Below are 20,509 nucleotides of genomic sequence, written 5' to 3'. Positions count from 1 at the left end.
CATTCCAAACAGGTGCTTGAACAAAATTCATATGAGTCATTAAATCTGATGTCAAGTTGACAAATTGCTCAGCTTTGCTTGTTGATAAGCATATATATTTATATACACATCATTTAAAATGAGAAATAATAAAACATTTATAATATTTACAATATGTAAAAAATTCAATCATATATCAGCTATGTTTAACACAATTCTGTTAATTTTCGCGTCGTTGGAACCTCTGGCCTAGTGGTTAAAGTGTTGAACTTATTATCTATCACAGGTTAGAAATCTTTGGTTCAAAGCCCATGCCCACCAGCTTACCTGGTGCACAATCTTTAACACTGTGGGTGAGGGGAGAAGGGTTTTGAAATCGAGTAATAGGGGCTGTTATTTTAACCAATTAATCAAAATTAATACATTTTCATTATCCATTTTTCTCTTCAGAAGGGAACTCCCACTGTCTGAAGAAGAAGTAGAACAACCAGTTAAAGAAGTAATGGAACAACTTGCAAAGCCAACTCATCATAGTAAGTCAGCCATATTAATAGAATCAGATGGCGTTGGGCTGAGTTAAATGCTTGTAATTATGAGGAAGTGCTGAACCATTGAGATGTTGAATAATACAGGGGGTGTGCAACATTTTTTGCCGGTGGGCCATATAACCAACTTCAGACATCTAGCTAGGCCAGACAAAAAATTTAGCTTTTCCATAAACATAAAGAATTGTAAAATTCCCACAATATATAATCCAATTCATGTAACAGTTTAGTGGGTGAATAGCTTGGCGGAACGTTTATGGCCCACAAGCCACCTGTTGCACACCCCTGAAATAATTGAATGTGTCCTCAAACAAATTTTCACACAAATCAACTGCCAAACTGGACAAATATAACCCACTCCAGGTTGGAGAAGATATCAACTCCAGCTCCAAACTACAAGGAAATCAAATTTTAATTATAATTTTTTGCCGTGGGCATGCCTTTTTAATACACTGTTAGGAATGCTTGAGCCACTTCATGTTTTTGAGTTTCAGTGAAAAATTCATAAAAGTCTAAAATTACCGTATTACACAGATAATTCAACATTCCAACTTCTACTCCCGACTTTGAGTTTGAAAATACCATTTCAGCTCCAATTCCAATAAAAACATTTTATCCTGCTTTTAGCATATATTGCTAACTGAGTCACTCACAGTGTTTTATTGTAAGCCTGCTTTATTGATTCTAAAATATCTGAATTGCTACTCACTACTATTTTATATTCGATTTTGTTTTTGAATTTTGTATGAATTGCCCAGAAATAATTTTGGGTTCACAGCTTATATTGAAAATGTTTTTTATTGAAGTTTGCTAAGTCGAAATATTTATTTATAGCTTTGCCGCAAATTGAAAATGTTTCGTCTCAAAGAAGTGGATCCGACATTCTTTTGACTTGGAATGCAGTATCTGACAGAAACGTTCTATACAACATAGAAATCTTCTGTGATGATGTGAAACTTGGAGAAACTCACACTACAGAGGTTCCTCAGTATAGAATGAAGTCACCTAAACTTGGTAAAAAATATCGTTTCCAAGTCTGGGCCAAAGATGAATTGGGAAACTCTGGCATCAAAACACAATCAAAGAATGTTATCAAATGTAAGTTATGGTCATTTATTATTAAGTGAAGTAGCAGCCTCATAATTCAACTTGTTAGTTGTTTTAATAAATAGTCGGTGAGTGTATCTGCATGGTGGCGGCCCATCATCATTGCTATAAAAATATCAAGCATTTTCATTCTGAAATTCACTTATTGGTGCAATTTGGGTTAGACAATGTTGTTTCAATAACATATTGATCGGTGTTATGTGGGCCTTGGTAGCAATGTTGGGGGACTCGAGTAACTCACTCATTCGAACTCGAATAACAGCCATAGCAACTTTACTTAGGACTCAAAAAAATATTTTGGGCAAGTATTTGGAATAGCAAAAAATCAATTAAATATGGATTGCCATACATATCAATGCTGTATATTTGTAATGAGAAGAAGGCTTATTGGCATAAAATCAGTGGTTCCAAATGACAATTTTTCAAAATGAAAATGATTTACATTCGTTGACCAAGGCACAGTGTTTTTATTCTACCATTTGTGGTAGTTCAAGATTTGTTCACTGATGTTCTACTGCACTATGTCAAGCTGTTATGTGAAATAATGGCACCCCCGAAGTATGTTAACCAAGATACACCAGAACGTTGTATGTGTACCAGGTTAGGGTTAGGCCATATTTTCATTACAATTTTCCTTTTTTTATTTCTATTATGAGTTCTGGGACTAGCCAAGTGACTCCCACAGTATTTGTACCTGGAATTATGGCCTAATCCTAACCTGGTACACATATTGAGTTCTGGGACTAGCCAAGTGACTCCTATAGTATTTGTACCAGGAATTATGGCCTAATCCCAACCTGGTACACATACTACGTTACGGTGTCCGCCATCATGGTCATGCTTCGAGAGTACTGATAAATTTATGCCGAAACCACTATTTTAGTGGCTCCGAAACATTATCCTCTTCCTTTGAATGTAATTAATGAAAATATATCGTGCTCTGGTCATACAAGCAATCTAAACTTATTGAACCAAATCATATTTCTATTCCTAAATGTGGATAAGTTGTTCCCTACCTGATTGACCTGGGGAAAAAAAAATTGAAAATTCTAACCCAATACACAAGAATTGCTCTCATAACTTATGTTAACAAATATTATATTGCATTTCCAGTGCTAGCAAGCCCTCATAACTTATGTTAACAAATATTATATTGCATTTCCAGTGCTAGCAAGCCCTCATAACTTATGTTAACAAATATTATATCGCATTTCCAGTGCTAGCAAGCCCTCATAACTTATGTTAACAAATATTATGTCACATTTCCAGTGCTAGCAAGCCTTCATAACTTATGTTAACAAATATTATGTCGCATTCCCAGTGCTAGCAAGCCCTTTCTATATTTTGCCTTCTATACTCCAAATGTTCAAAAGACAGTGAAATTAGAGCTAAGCCTGCTGTGATTTATGTCCAAGTACCCATTTCCTACTCAGCTACTTCTTGCATTTTATTTCAGTAATTAGCAATCCTCTCATTTTGTAGGCAATGACATCCTTTCCCTAATGGGCTTTATGCATCTAAAACAAATTACTGGTTAACTATTCCCATAGCCGGCATGGACTGGTGATCGAACAAGGGCCGTGGTTCGCCATACAATTAAAACGTCTTATCTACCGGTACTTTCTTTTCACCGGGATAAATATGGAAATCCTAATGACATTGGAAGAGTTCTTTAGATAACTTTGAAACCACCTGTTATAATTCATTTTTTGTTGCATTTTAAAACAAATCTATTTTTTTAGTGGTCAACGTTGAAGTTGCCGGCGGCTCCATGAGACTGAATGAATGCAAAGTCACATTTCCTAGTGGAACATTCAACAAACAAACAAAAGTCTGGATGTCGGTTGGAATAGACAATTCAATTTGCCCAGAAGCATACAATGGTATCACACCAGTTTTCGATATCAGCGCAGATTCCGAATTCCTCAAAGATGCGATCGTGCAAATTCAGTCATGGTGCATCGGTATAGAGAAAGACAAAATTGACATAATACATTTCTCAAGTAAAACTGACTGGGACATTATTATTCCTGATCGAATCACAGAGGATAACAGCATAGAATTTCGATGCAGAAAGTTTAGTCTGTTCACTGTCGCCATCGAGTGGTTAAAGTGGCTACTTGGTAGGCAAGAGGTTATCATGGACAACTGTCTCTATATATATAACAGAAACAAATTTTATTTCACTTTTTTTGAGAAAAGTGAGACTGCTGAAACCAATATCAGATGTCATTACAGAGAACTAGGGGCACGTCTTGCTCCAATTCGGTTCAATCCATTCGCTTTGAAAACTAGTGACAGACTTCGCCTCGAGTTACAGATTGATCAAGAAGATTTACAATTCAATATGCCCCACGGACAATTCATTTGCGACAGAATATTTCTAGCAGCCCACAAACGTGAATTAACATTTCGTCTTCTTCCTACTTTACAAGAATATCCCGAAAGACTCATTGTTTGCCGAATTTTGATAAATGACGTTTTGCATGAAATGCAAGACTTTGATTTTCCATTAGCCCCTTTAGGTAAGTGACACCGGGAGGAGGCCTGTATAATGTGCTATATGCCAATATTCGTGATTCATAATGTCGTAGTCATGTCTCTGCTCCTTAAGCTAGTGGTTCCTCAAAAATTTGTTATCGTCTTGTTCAGGTTTTGTTTTAGGAGGCCCGTGAAAGAATTAAAAATGGTTTTTCAGGCATTGCCTAAGCTCAGGTTTTTCATTGAGTAAAATTTCGTCTGTCCTTTTTGTGTTGTGTGTTCGGCACCTCGACTTATTTTAGCCTCTGAAAGGTGGCCCGCAAAGTAAAACTCTCTGTGAAAGTGGGCCGCGATATTAAAAGGTTGGGAAGCACTAGTTCAAGCTAAGTAGAAGGTAACCCCTTGTAGGATGTAAAGTTGAAGTTTATTTTTCGAATTTTTAATATTCATAAAATCATAGGTTTCTTATATTAGCTGTGCATTATCTTGAGAACCTACTCACCATCTTCGGTTTGATTATACTAGGACCAAAAGCAATCATTATAATAAATATCTTTTACATTAAACATTTTTCTATTCTTATATTCATAGAGGGAGGAGGACCTCCACCTGTCAACTTTGCTGGAGCAAATATTGGAAATGTGAATCTACCCGGAAATCATAACAATCAGCAAATGGTGAGATTTATTTGGTATTTCTTTTAATTGTATTTTTATTGTATTTCATGTAATAAATAGGTTGGGCGAGTCAACCTGACAAAAACTCAATGTCGATTTAAATTTAGCCTCTCTTGGCATCTCCCTGAATAGCGCCTTGTTTGGAGAAAATATGTGACTTATCATATAGGGATCAGAAATCAAACTTCTTGTCAATTTATACTTGGTGACTTTGAGAATGTTTAACATGGATTTTAATGTTGATAGACAGTTATATTTTATGGTGATAGAAACCCTCATAGGAACTATGGGATATCAAGACCACTATTTCATATGAAATATTCTGACCTTATAGTTAATTGATATTATTCTGCGCTTTATATCACTGTCAATAAGTCATTGTCAATAAGTGGTCTATGTCATATAGTTGATATGAAATATTTGTTTTAAGGGGCAAAATGAACAAAGACAACCTGGTGCAGTTGGTGGAAACCAAGCAAGAGAACCACAATTGAATGAACCACTACAACATGAAAGTGATAACGGTAGGTGAAATGCCACCGCCATAAGCATTTTTTCAATCTCCCCAAATTAGTATTTTCTCAAATCATACTAAACCAAAAGTCTTTGATGTGCTGGAATAATTATTGGAGTCATTTCAGATGAAACAATGACACATTTTGTCTGCATGATTCATATTTTCAGCATTTATATTTTGGATATGTGTACTGTACTGTGAGAAGTGTACTTCCCAGGTTCCCGGGGGGAATGAATAGAAACTTGCGAAACGCCCAGTGTGCCAAGGCGACATTATATATTTGTGGACGATCAATGACCCCTAAAATTTCATTTGTGATAAACAATATTTGTGATAGTTGCTTTTCTGATGTCTTATACAAACAACACAATTGTTGTGATATTTCTTTACTGAGCCCATTTTTGCAATCAAATTATTTAGTTTCCAACTTCATCTGAATGAACAATTTTTTTTAGATTCTGATGACCTTTGCTAAAAACTCCCTCAAAAATATGAGAAGTTTCCTGGACTGAACACATGAGACAATGCTAAGATACAAATGACGCATGGGCATGTCGCGTAACGTTAAACTAAAGAGTCATATTCGACTTTTAATTACTCCAACAACCTTGGACTGAATGCCGAATGATCCTGCAGTTCATACCCCTTATCCTGGAACATATTATGGACCTGCACATGTAGTAAAGGGATTAAATATTGAAAAAATTAACTCACAAAGACTGTTCTCTAAATAGTCAAATTTTTCAGTAATAATAGAATTTAAGCAAAAATTTTATAAACCATTTTCATGTGAAATGTTGAGAGTAGCAAATCAGTTCATCATTGTAGGTTCATAGGCTTGTATTGCGGAGACGTTTAAACTGACTCTTGGTGATATGTGCCATCCTGTCACAGTGACGATTTCTGCAAATTCTCTTGCTTACACTAAGTCCTAAGTTACACTAGATTTGACCCCATAAGCTCACAACGATAATCTTTGAATGAGTGTTTTGGGCAGCCATTACAACAGCCATACAACCCGAAGTTTCTGTACCAGAGCATTTTCCCTTTGCTTTACTTCGCCTCACTTGATCCCCACATTGGTACGAATAATTCTGGAGCGCCCAATATTTAATAATTTACAGCATTTTGTGAAATTCTGCACCAAATCCTGATTTGCATGTCTTTTCATTTGTTCCATACAAGTCCTTGTCATCTGATAAATTTGAAAATTAGGCTGAGTGCAGCATGCTTTAGCTTTTTATGTACAATTTTTAGTGAGCCACAACAAACTCACCTTAAGCTTTTCCAGAACATTATGTGTATTGTTTTTATATCGACCAGATTAAGAAGTTTTTATGCAATTACAATTTTGATGGCATGTCAACTTTCATTATTTACTTGAGATTTTTAGTTTTTCATGATTGGCAACTACTGTACATAATCTTGCTTTATTTGAATCATGTATATAAGTTTTATTTGAAACTTCACATTTGCTTCAATTTTCAAAATATAAAAAAAAATTAAAAAAATCAATAAGTAAAAAAAATTTTCAAGTTATTAACATAATCGTAACTCGTTTTATATAGCTATTGTTAAATGTTTATTAATTTTTGTTGTGAAATGCATTATCAACTTTCGCTCTTATGTTTTTCAATTATTGTCAACTACTGATATCTATTATTCCTGTGTATATTTTAGAACATTCATATGAATTTTAGATACTGCGATTATTTCCTAAAAATCTGTACCTGAGGACTCTACTGGAGCTCAGTGTAACTTTGCTCCTAATCTATGTAAATTAACAAGAGATATCAATGATGAATTCTAGTTATATTATAATGGTGATACATGTTAGAATGACAAGCAATGCTTATTGCGAATTTCCATTTTTTGTTTTGTGAACATCAGCTTTTTAAATTTTCATGCACTGTACATTTTTTGTTTATCATGATTGACAACTGCTGTACCTAGGTTTTCTCTATAATTACGTGTGTTTCTCCAAGTGAAAAAAAAAATAGCCAAAAAAAAAATTTCATGTTTAAAAAATATAAAATATCAAAAAATAAATAAAAAACAGTAGTAAAAATAAAAAAAATTAATGTGTTCCCTAAATTTTGTAATATAAAAAAATGAAAATTGAAAAATAACGAAAAAAAAAAATCCCAAGTTTTCAACAGCCTTCAGTTTTGGCGGTATAGGCTAACGTTGTTCTTGGTGCTATCATGTCAGTTGGTTCTTTGAATTTCACTTCTATTATTGGACACAAAATGGACTTTCACTGGTAAAAAAATGCCACAAAAATATCCCAATGACATGCAAAGCTTATTGTAAATTTCCTTTTTTTTTTGTTCACATCTGCTTTTTAAATTTTCATGTACTGTACATTTCTTGTTTATCATCATTGACAGCACTGTACCTAATCTTGCTGTATTGGAATGAAAATAAAAATTGGTTAAATATTTCAACTTATCCAATCCTCAATCCTCCCTAATGTATATAGGTTTTCTATATAACCTTGTGTGTTTTCCTATGTTTTAAAACGTAAAAAAAAATTAAAAAGAGTCATAAAATAGAAAAAAAAAATTTTCATGTTTAAAAAAAATAAAAAATAGCAAAAAAAAAATAAAAAAACAGTAATAAAAATTAAGCTTTCGTTTTGATTCTTTTGCTGAACAAAAATAATTCTTGTTTTTATTTTATTGAATTACTTCATTATTTAACTATATTGAATCAAAGGGTTTCCGATAATTAACCAATGTCATATTATGTTTATATTTGGGTAGGGAGGGTGTGTCTGAACAGCTGTTAGTTTTGGCGTTATAGACTAACGTTGTTCTTGGCGCTGTTGTGTCATTTAGTTCTTTGAATTTCACTTACTTATTGGACACGAAACGAAAGGGCCTTATGGATATCTTAGTACTTTTCTTATTCTTGTAGGGAAAAAATAGCCTTTAACTACAGGATCAATTGCTAAAAAATTTTCTACGGCTAAAGATTGTTAAAAAATTTATGTGGTCTCTATGAAATTCGTATTTATCTTTTCTGTGTGATGACGTCATTAAAATAAAATATTTGCATCATGTCTTTGTTCCATGACCGCATTTCAGCGATCACACTAAGGTTAATAGGCATCATTTAGTTGCAATAAATCAGTAACACAATTTGTGTTGCAATTTGAGGAGTGGCAGCTGATGCGAATGTTTTCCAAATAGCTATATGCTATGTTCTGTATTGTGTTTTAGGTTTGAAATTATTGGGGTCCGCAATTGCCCCAGAAAGGTATAAGGGGTCCGTAGGCATAGTAACTTTGAGAACAACTGTCTTAGATGAATAATTTTATGAAGCTAAATTTGCAGTTTATGTGCAATGTCTCAAACCTGATGCTACAGCCCATTATTGAAAGCAATTTAGTCGAGATACAGACTAGTCGAGTCGTTATTGTTTCTAATTTTTGTCTTTTGATTGGGATTTTTGAATATGACATTGTGGATAAAACTCCCATTATAAGTGGTTATTTTCATACAAATCTGCTTTTCAAATCAGTCTCATTGTTTGTACTGTATAGAGCAGGGTGGTCCAAGGTTGCCGGCTCCGGGAGCCACAAAATTATTTTTGCATTGTTCGCGGGCCACAATAATGCCAAGTATATAGGTAAACGGTGCAATACAAATCAAACATTTTATTGTGCAAACACATTGATCACTATTTGGCATTTATCAAGCTAAAACATGTAAAAACTTACTAAAACCTGCAAAGGCCTTCTTCAGCTTTCTTTTCAAACTCATGTCTACCTGCAGATTCATTAATTACCGAATGTAAGCTAACAGGAGGGTAAATACTGAATTTTCTGACGAATAGGCAGCATTTTTTCTAATACTGTTTAGGGTGGTTGCAAAAAACACACGGCATGAATTATATTGTTGGGCCATAACGTTGATATTTAGTTATTAGGCATAGCCAACCTAGGCTAATAAAATTCGCAATCGATTTTTAGTTTATTATAATGCCAAAATTGTTAGCATATATTTCTGACCAAGAAGATTAAAAAAAAATTTAGACTGCCAAGCACATCATTCAACTTCGCTAGTTGCCTCAGCCGATTATAACACCAATCAATTCAGCGACATTAGTGATGTAACAATATGTCCAAAAAAATTTCTGGTTAATTTTATATGAAAACAACACCAAATGCGATTCTTTGACTACTTTCCGAATGTGACGCGGGCCACAGATCATGAAGCTGCGGGCCACATGTGGCCCGTGGGCCTTGGTTTGAACCACCCGGGTATAGAGTGAGTAGTACTGGTAACTGATGATGATAATTCATGTTTGAAATTCTCAGTGATTCCTGTATTTAAATGCCTAACTTTTGCTTGATATGTTATTTTAATTATTGTAAAAGTGAAATATTTCAATAAAGAGCTCATAACTTTATGATATAAAATGAAATGACCAACTTAACACTTTGGCCTGCATAATCTAACAGGCTTCAGTCAAAAACGTTTATTAATTGAATTTCCTTTTAATTGTGCGTTATTCCGAAGCTTGGGAACTCATGGAAAGATCGGTCAGGTTGTTTCTCAGACGTTACAGAGCACCCGCATACGACACAGTACCATATTCAATTATTCCATTGTCTTATAGCTGTAATAGGCCTATGCTGATTATTGAGTCGAAATAAACTTATACTAGTCTCGTAGTGGCCAGTCTTTGAAAGAAAGTAAACAGAAGAACCTGATACCCCAATCTACGTTTGTGCATGGACTGTTATGAAACATTCAATCTATTTACAGAGTTTGTTTTTTTCAGTAACAATTTTTTGTCACTGTTTTTTGCAATGAAATTGAACCACAGCATCACCATATTACGTCAACGAGTGTTTTTTATTCCATATTTTTGCAGGAAAAGCACCGTTATGATACAAATACGCGTCTCACATTTTAAAATTCATTTGAAAGGCTTGGCGGTGTGGCGCATCGTGCTAAGCGTTAGGAATACGCTCGCCACCTCATCTTCGATTACTCTTCGTAGCATTTCGTAGCTCTTCGCATCGCATGCAGGGATAATCATGTGCGAGAGGATTGCTGGACTCCGACACCGCTGGTCGGTTATGGCTTCCTCCACCATCAAGCCCATGCTTCCGAAAACAAATAACTAATCCCATACCAATCTGGACTGGTAACTGGACGAGAGACCGTGGTTCGCCATATGATTAAGTCGTCTTATCGGTTTCCTCTCCCCAGGATAAATATGTAAATTCTATCCTAAGGTACTGTAATTGCCCGATTTTACATCGTGTTCTTGTTTTATTGTGTTCTTTTGACTGTTTTTGGTGGACGGGCACGTACTTGTACGTTTATAACTTTTTTATTAAGTTATGCCCGTCCTCCAGGTCGTCTGTGTTTTGTTTGTCCGTTTGTTGTTGTTTTGTTCCTATCAGAGTGATTAAAATAAAATTGATTGGTTGATTGAGAGCTATGCACCTTTTCCGACCTTTGACCCCGGAATATTCTTCCTATACTTTACCATTGCAATATTCTCGAGGCTATTTTAAGAGTGCTTTTGTGTGTTGGCGCCCGTAAAATGGGGTATGTGTTTTAAACCATCATTATGATTCATCGCATACAACGATCTGTTTTTTAAAAGTACCGGTAAAGAATTTCAGGCTAGTCTATCACAGCTATTTTCACACTAATTTTTATTACTGCAATTAAATTAAAACTACTAGAAAGACAGAGTGACCATTGAAATATCTGATTTATATTTAATTTCCGAAACACAACTGAAAACTAACGAATAGAGTTTAAAAACGCAAAAACGAGGTAATGTTTACAACCACGCTTGAAAATCTGTCTGAGTGAAAAAGTGTCTGAGCGGATGCGAAATGGGGGCATTGTTACGTCACTTCGTGTATCTTGCTGATTGGCCAATGTCACGAAGTAAATAAGGTAGTCGACGCTCGGGGAAAGGTCCATGTTCAGTGGGACTTGTCGGTAACGCTCCGCTGCACACAATTTGACCCCGCCTATTGTCAACAGGAATGCAGCTGCATTCCCAGCTGACTTCGCCGGTCTAATGCGCGACCTTGCGTTGGTCAATTTTATTTGCTATACCTGTATACTTTGTTTATTAAAGGCGGTTAAAGTTGGTAGAATAAGAAGCTTATTAAGTAGTTACTTCTGGGAGGATGGTAGAAAGACAGTTCAAAAGTTTGCACATAACTGCAGTACAGAAATAATCTACCAGCGGAATGCTGTTGAATAAATTTCATAGTTGCGTGTAGCTCGCCTCTCTTTGCAAGTAAAAGATAAAATTTTCGAATTAAACATCTTCCCCCTATTGCTAGCTGCGCCGCTGCCGGCACGTATATATATATACGGTATATGATAATTTTTTTTCAAATCTAGATACTGTATATTCATACTGAATTATACTACACCCATTTCTAATTTTCCATTTTTTATTGTTTCTCGGTATATCATAATGGATGTTTCATCGATAGCAGACGCAACGAATAACTTGATAGTATATCTGGCAACAATCATAGAGATTGCTCATTATACTCTGGTAATTTACGAAGTACGGAATGACTGGGGTGAGTTGATCAAATACAGACAGTTTTTTACGTTTTGAAAAATGTGGTTTCGACCAGTGGCGGGATTCAAATTTTTTGTCAGCCGGTTCCATCACACGAATGTCATATTTTTTAGCTGGTTCTGTTACAAAAAGTCATGTTTTTTTCTGTAATGCCAACCGGTTCGCTGAATTCATAAAATTCCGTGAGACGGTTCTATGGAACCGGTGCGAACCGGTTGAATCCCACTACTGGTTCCGACCCGCAGACTCAGAAGGATGGCTTGATGCTTTCTAAAGGCCTATTCTCTATCAGCAGTTGATACCTCCTAAATAATAATACTTTGGGCAAAACATAGAATCCCAAAATGAATCTATTGCATGCTTTTTAACTGAGATATACTCTAGTGTAGGGGTTCTCAAACTTGTAGTGTTATGGAACCCGGGAATGGCCCCACAATTAGTTTCAGAAAATAAAACACAATTGTTATTTGCCGATTATTGTTTCTGAATAAATTAAAATTACTTTATTTAATGACTCCGCTTGTAAAATTTTATTGATGACGTTATAGCTTTTTGGACATTCACAAAATCAGCCAATTCAGTATTTTAATAAGTAAGTGAATAGCTCGGAAAGCCTCTAAGTTTCAATCACAGAGCCCCTTTGGAAAATTATTTTAAATTCAGATGTCAACAAGGCAAGGAAACAGCCAGTTGTCACATGGTTGATGTCGATAGCTTGTTGCTACGGTGGAGGGATGATTATAAGTGTTTGTGTAGGAAAACCTGCTCTGACTCCTCTATCCAATAATCAGGTATGGATTTGTTTTATTGTTAAGCTCAGGGCTGTGCAATCTGCGGTCTGTGGCCAAATGCGAAATAATGCGGTCTGCAATTTTATAGTTGTTTAATCTAGTATGTGAGAGAATTTCCAATCCATATGCATTGCAAAGTCTATACCCGAGTCCAATTTATTATCTATGACGCCAGGGTTGTCCAAAACGAATCGAATATTCGAATGTATTCGAATATCAAAGTATTCGAATACCTTTTCGGCTGATTTTCGAATAATTCCGAATAGTAGCCACTTTTTGCCGTAAACGTGGTGTTTCGTTTTACGGGAATCTTCAAACGACTCTTCACGCTGTCTCACGTAATGACGATGAAATAGAATCGGCACTTTGATTGTTTATATTCTGTGCGACCGTACGTCGCATAGTGTTGCGACACATTTGCACGTTTGCGTGGGTGGACATTGCCGACATTCGTGTACGAGGCTTTTAATTTTCAAATTCAATTCCATTATGTCGAAAAATTGAGAAAGTATGTTTATTTTATTTCTATGTGGCCTGCTTATTATTCGCATGAGTCTTCTCAAGCATGATTTGTGTAACCTTATATATGGGTCTTAGGGTCTGCCAATCATGATATTTAATCGCAGGCCGGTTATAGTTACTTTAAAGAGAAACACGGCCACCAAGATAAAGTGATTTGTGACCCTTTCGTTTTGCCGATTCAGCAAAACACGACAGGGACAGGAAAACACAGCTGGGAAATAACCCGTGGACGTACAGTGTAGTACTTATCACATTCGAAAATTATTTCAACATTTGGGTTAATAAATTGTCCAAAATGATTGATTTTTTGTTGCGAAAAATAATCCAATCCATGACTGGTACCAGCATTTAAAATGTCATGCCGTATTAATTCAATTCTGTTCAACGTAACTCATGGGTTGTATCGACAATCTGTGGACATACAATGTGTAGTAAACTGACCGATATTATTAAATATTGATTCCTATTTTCATATTGATAAAATAATGAAAGTATTAATGCCAAATACAACGGGTATTTGTGGACATGAAATATGTGGTAAACTGCCCAATTATAATTAATTTCGGATTCGTGTTTACAAAATAATAAATAAATAAATACGGCGATCTGTGGCCTTCAAATGTGTGGTAAACTGCCCGATTTACCAACATTTGAGTTATGATAATAGAATTAAAACAACGCGGTAAGGCATTTCAAGTAGTGGTATCGGTCATGGATTCGAACATTTTGCGCAGAACAAAATCATCCTCGTAAAAAGTCCATACTTTTAAATACAAACCACTGGCAACCATTATTCAAATTAGTTCCCAAGAGCGGGATAAAATATAAATTCTTTTTCCGACTTGTGACAATTTTTCGTGAGTACGAAAATAAGAATCAAAACTAATAATATTCGGCCCAATATCACGGCAATCTGTGGACATAAATTGTGTGGCAAACTCGCGATTAATATTAACTTTTGATTCCTATTTTCGTATTTACAAAATACAACGGCGATCTGTGGACTTACAATGTGTGATTATAAATAGTTTTTGATTCCTATTTCCATATTGATGAAATAATAAAAGTATTATTACTCAAACATACAACGGCGATCTGCGGACTTAAAATATGTGGTAAAGTTCCCGAATATAATTAATTTTTGATTCGTATTTTTGTACTCACAAAAAAATTGTCACAAGTCGGAAAAATACCTCATACTTTATCCCGCTTTTCGACAAATAATTTGGATAATGGTTGGTATTTAAAAGTATGGGCGTTTTACTAGGATGATTTTGTGTTGCGCAAATATTCAAATCCATCATCGATACCACTATTGTCGTTTTAATTTAATTCTGTTAACATGACTCATGGTATATAAAATATATACTGCAATAATCTGCAAATATGAAATGCCTGGTAATATAGCTAGGTTGTAACTTGTAGATAGCAGTTATTCCATTGCTTATTGTATGGAAATTCCTACATACATTTGGATAAGCTTCAATTAGTGGATTTTATTTTCGAAGTATTCGAAATTTCATATTCAAAAAAAATAATTTCGAATGTATTCGAAATAGTGAACTATTCGGTATTGGCCATCCCTGCTATGACCTTACAATGCCCTAACAGCTAGCTTGTGTGAAGCGAACAACGCATGTCATAAGATCAATAACCAATATTTTTGTGTCTACTAGAAACCTCTGTTAAAATAATGGTGTGGCCCTCGGTTTCACCCACTTTCACAATCCAAAGTCCCTTATGGCCAAGATCGCTATAGCGACCTATTTAGTCTAAATTTCGACCCCTGTTCTAACCTTGCGGAACGGTAGTGTTCTGTGGAACACAGTTTGAGAAACGCTGGAGTAGGCTGTGCTAAACCGGAAAGATTTCAATCACTCGTAAAATTGTAGATCCTTTCGTATCGACAGGTATCGGGGGCAATGATAGCCAGGACATATGAATAAATAATAATTTTTCATTTCAGTCAGTTCTCATGATGACAATAGTATGGTGGCACATCTTCTACTCTCCCAAAGATGTCATTTATAATTTGTTGTCATGGAAACCAGCGATGTTAGTGATTGTTCTGGGAAAAGAAATGATTCGAACACGAAAAATTATAAAAGGTTTGCTATATATTTGTTTACACTTTCTGATATTTGATGTTTGTGAAAAATTTGCATCAAACTTCGCAATTCCAGCCATTCAGGAATAATTTTCATATTTATATCAGGGGAAAGGAATGTTGATAAGACAGCTTAATAATATGACGTACCTTCGCCTCTACTTCAGTTACAAGTCTGTGTTGGGTATGGTGTAAGTTAGCCAGTCATTTGTTCCAGATTTCAGGACAAATTTAATTTGTAAGAACTTTATTACATGACACACGGAAATACGCTGTGTTCCACTGTGCTTGTTTTTCTTCCGTAGTCTCGGTTCTCAGTTAAGGCCAGCATATATATTGAGCATTGATACATGTGCTGCGTGATGGTATGAATGCCAAGCGTTGCTCTCATGTTATTCCAAACAACGTTTTTGTAATTCAGGTATTTCTGAAGGTATGGTTCACTTCAAAAAATAATTTTGTACCACTACGATTCTCACACGACAACACTTTATTTCGCTGTGCTCATCTCCACGTATGTGCAATTATTGGAATTTTACTCTCTTGTGATTTCAAACAATTATTTTCATAATTTAGGAGTGAAACTTGGTCGTGGAGCTTTCCCTGACTCTCTCTTGATCTGTACTATTCTTGGAATGTTTGGAGCCTGCGGAGGGGGGTTCGTCAAAAATGCTGCAACGTTTGTGAGGAAACAATGGAATCATGAGACCGTGAAATCTATTCATTTGGCGACGTGAGTATTGATTTGTTACAAATCGAGACATAAAAATTACGGTAATTATTACGGTAGTTAGTGACTGGGCTGTGGAGTTTCAATATATTGCAAACTTCTGGCACATCCGAGCAGGAGTAAAGATTTTGAAGTCTTTAGAGCAGACAGACAATCAAGTTTACAATTCCAAAAGAGTTTAAATATAAATTCAATGTTTTGACTCCAATTTCTAAATATCACTAAAATAATAAAAGTTAATAAGATGCTATAAGCTAGGGCTACTGAAATTTGTGGTAACGCTGGCTCCATCTAACTCGGTAGGCTTTGCTCCATGGCTTTGACTCCAGCCCTGATAGTGACATTCATACATTTTCTAAAATGAAAGAACCCGTTGTTAGTGAGCTTGATACATAAGGGAACCTGTTCTAGAATTCTGAATTGCTCTTTGGGAACGTGAAATGGTTTTCTAAGATGAGGGAACCAGTTTGACACAAAAGAGAACTCGTTCTTACAATTTTGAATTTAGTTACGGGCAATTTACCATAATATCCTATTTTTTTCAGAGTAACAAAGCTCAGCCTTCTGTTCTCTCTACTTTACAATCTACAACTTCTAGGAATCCTGCCGATCTCATTCAACACTGTTGTTCTTCTACAACTAACAGTGATGTTCCTGATATCGGTAAGATATAATAGATTATAGGCAATTAGCCCATGATTCAATATGGCCTGCTGAACTTGAGTGAAATAGATTAACACTTTGTGTTTTTACCTTTTTGCGTTCTAATACGGCCAGGCCAATTGGATACTCCCGTAATGTGTACCAGGTTAAGGGTTATTCTCTACAGCAGGCCTGCCTAATGTCTTTTATGGTTGCAATCCACTTTCACATTAGAAAGTTTTTTGTAGGTTGCAAACTCAAATACCAGCCAAGTTTTGATTTACCTTGGAAATAAAATAGTTTATTTACATAATGAATCAAATCCAAAAATACTGAGTAGAGCAGGCGGAATATTTGAATATCGTATTGAGATTAAAATATTAGAGCTGCAGTTTACTATTCGAATATCTGGTAACACATTACCTGGGCATGTCACTGAATCAAATTCTTGCCTTGTATTTGTACCTATGTATTTTTATGTATTTATGTATTTATTCCCCCCCATTAAATAGTGTTCCCATTAAAAAAAAATTACAAACTTATTTATAGCGCTGGCCTTGGAATTCCCTGCAGGATTCGAACCTACGAACTCACGCAGGTTAATCAGAGGTTAGATAGCAGGCATTTCAAGTCCTATGACACGTTTAGACCAACTCTACATATAAGAAGTTTAACAAATTCTCGTTATTTCAGGCTTCTTCCAAGTTTGGCGTCAACTTTGATCCGTTCCATCGAATTGAGAAGATTATCACAAGTTGTGTGATAGATTATTCTGCGTATGGGGGAGCTGAGGAGGAAAAAACCCCTCAGAAAAAAGATTCTTTGAAAAAGAAAGAATAAGTCCCTAGGTTTTCAAATTTAATTTACTTCCTGTAATACATCGGATTATCTGTTTAATTTAAATCAGGTTTTTTTTCCGATATTGAAACTCGTATTTCCCTCTTTCAACGTTAATTTCAACAGTTTTTATAATTCTGTATTAAAAATCCCAAAATAAAAACAATGGTTATTTGCCGATTATTGTTTCTAAATAAATTAAAATTACTTTATTTAATTCGCTTGTAAATTTTATTGATGACGTTATATTTTTTTTGGACAATCACAAAATCAGCCAATTCAGTATTTTAATAAGTAAGTGAATAGCTCGGAAAACCCCTGAGTTTCAATGACAGAGCCCCTTTGGAAAATTATTTTAAATTCAGATGTCAACAAGGCAAGGAAACAGCCAGTTGCCACATGGTTGATGTCGATAGCTTGTTGCTACGGTGGAGGGATGATTATAAGTGTTTGTGTAGGAAAACCTGCTCTGACTCCTCTATCCAATAATCAGGTATGGATTTGTTTTATTGTTAAGCTCAGGGCTGTGCAATCTGCGGTCTGTGGCCAAATGCGAAATAATGCGGTCTGCAATTTTATAGTTGTTTAATCTAGTATGTGAGAGAATTTCCAATCCATTTGCATTGCAAAGTCTATACCCGTGTCCAATTTATTATCTATGACGCCAGGGTTGTCCAAAACGAATCGAATATTCGAATGTATTCGAATATCAAAGTATTCGAATACCTTTTCGGCTGATTTTCGAATAATTCCGAATAGTAGCCACTTTTTGCCGTAAACGTGGTGTTTCGTTTTACGGGAATCTTCAAACGACTCTTCACGCTGTCTCACGTAATGACGATGAAATAGAATCGGCACTTTGATTGTTTATATTCTGTGCGACCGTACGTTGCATAGTGTTGCGACACATTTGCACGTTTGCGTGGGTGGACATTGCCGACATTCGTGTACGAGGCTTTTAATTTTCAAATTCAATTCCATTATGTCGAAAAATTGAGAAAGTATGTTTATTTTATTTCTATGTGGCCTGCTTATTATTCGCATGAGTCTTCTCAAGCATGATTTGTGTAACCTTATATATGGGTCTTAGGGTCTGCCAATCATGATATTTAATCGCAGGCCGGTTATAGTTACTTTAAAGAGAAACACGGCCACCAAGATAAAGTGATTTGTGACCCTTTCGTTTTGCCGATTCAGCAAAACACGACAGGGACAGGAAAACACAGCTGGGAAATAACCCGTGGACGTACAGTGTAGTACTTATCACATTCGAAAATTATTTCAACATTTGGGTTAATAAATTGTCCAAAATGATTGATTTTTTGTTGCGAAAAATAATCCAATCCATGACTGGTACCAGCATTTAAAATGTCATGCCGTATTAATTCAATTCTGTTCAACGTAACTCATGGGTTGTATCGACAATCTGTGGACATACAATGTGTAGTAAACTGACCGATATTATTAAATATTGATTCCTATTTTCATATTGATAAAATAATGAAAGTATTAATGCCAAATACAACGGGTATTTGTGGACATGAAATATGTGGTAAACTGCCCAATTATAATTAATTTCGGATTCGTGTTTACAAAATAATAAATAAATAAATACGGCGATCTGTGGCCTTCAAATGTGTGGTAAACTGCCCGATTTTCCAACATTTGAGTTATGATAATAGAATTAAAACAACGCGGTAAGGCATTTCAAGTAGTGGTATCGGTCATGGATTCGAACATTTTGCGCAGAACAAAATCATCCTCGTAAAAAGTCCATACTTTTAAATACAAACCACTGGCAACCATTATTCAAATTAGTTCCCAAGAGCGGGATAAAATATAAATTCTTTTTCCGACTTGCGACAATTTTTCGTGAGTACGAAAATAAGAATCAAAACTAATAATATTCGGCCCAATATCACGGCAATCTGTGGACATAAATTGTGTGGCAAACTCGCGATTAATATTAACTTTTGATTCCTATTTTCGTATTTACAAAATACAACGGCGATCTGTGGACTTACAATGTGTGATTATAAATAGTTTTTGATTCCTATTTCCATATTGATGAAATAATAAAAGTATTATTACTCAAACATACAACGGCGATCTGCGGACTTAAAATATGTGGTAAAGTTCCCGAATATAATTAATTTTTGATTCGTATTTTTGTACTCACAAAAAAATTGTCACAAGTCGGAAAAATACCTCATACTTTATCCCGCTTTTCGACAAATAATTTGGATAATGGTTGGTATTTAAAAGTATGGGCGTTTTACTAGGATGATTTTGTGTTGCGCAAATATTCAAATCCATCATCGATACCACTATTGTCGTTTTAATTTAATTCTGTTAACATGACTCATGGTATATAAAATATATACTGCAATAATCTGCAAATACGAAATGCCTGGTAATATAGCTAGGTTGTAACTTGTAGATAGCAGTTATTCCATTGCTTATTGTATGGAAATTCCTACATACATTTAGATAAGCTTCAATTAGTGGATTTTATTTTCGAAGTATTCGAAATTTCATATTCAAAAAAAATAATTTCGAATGTATTCGAAATAGTGAACTATTCGGTATTGGCCATCCCTGCTATGACCTTACAATGCCCTAACAGCTAGCTTGTGTGAAGCGAACAACGCATGTCATAAGATCAATAACCAATATTTTTGTGTCTACTAGAAACCTCTGTTAAAATAATGGTGTGGCCCGCGGTTTCACCCACTTTCACAATCCAAAGTCCCTTATGGCCAAGATCGCTATAGCGACCTATTTAGTCTAAATTTCGACCCCTGTTCTAACCTTGCAGAACGGTAGTGTTCTGTGGAACACAGTTTGAGAAACGCTGGAGTAGGTTGTGCTAAACCGGAAAGATTTCAATCACTCGTAAAATTGTAGATCCTTTCGTATCGACAGGTATCGGTGGCAATATGATAGCCAGGACATATGAATAAATAATAATTTTTCATTTCAGTCAGTTCTCATG

General features: G+C 35.3%; 1 protein-coding gene across 1 annotated transcript; it reads left to right on the top strand.

The window, feature by feature from the left end:
• The first annotated feature begins 11,771 nt into the window (after positions 1 to 11,771).
• Positions 11,772 to 17,517, top strand: LOC120336279 (trimeric intracellular cation channel type B-A-like). The gene is made up of 7 exons (XM_078110283.1): positions 11,772 to 11,883; positions 12,549 to 12,676; positions 15,165 to 15,306; positions 15,727 to 15,738; positions 15,882 to 16,038; positions 16,581 to 16,698; positions 17,371 to 17,517. The coding sequence occupies exons 1-7, from the start codon at positions 11,772 to 11,774 to the stop codon at positions 17,515 to 17,517; spliced, it is 816 nt and encodes a 271-aa protein (XP_077966409.1).
• The last annotated feature ends 2,992 nt before the right edge of the window (positions 17,518 to 20,509 follow it).

Source organism: Styela clava, chromosome 2 (assembly GCF_964204865.1).
Source record: "Styela clava chromosome 2, kaStyClav1.hap1.2, whole genome shotgun sequence".
Lineage (NCBI taxonomy): Eukaryota > Metazoa > Chordata > Ascidiacea > Stolidobranchia > Styelidae > Styela > Styela clava.
Note: the sequence above shows the minus strand (reverse complement) of the source record. Positions and strands in the feature narration are given on the sequence as shown.

Excerpts from the sequence above, each read along its gene's own strand:
- LOC120336279 (XM_078110283.1), top strand. The coding sequence starts at position 11,772 with ATGGATGTTTCATCGATAGCAGACGCAACGAATAACTTGATAGTATAT. Across the intron at positions 11,884-12,548 it reads CGAAGTACGGAATGACTGGG|ATGTCAACAAGGCAAGGAAA; the intron begins GTGAGTTGATCA and ends TTTTAAATTCAG. Across the intron at positions 12,677-15,164 it reads CTCCTCTATCCAATAATCAG|TCAGTTCTCATGATGACAAT; the intron begins GTATGGATTTGT and ends TTTTCATTTCAG.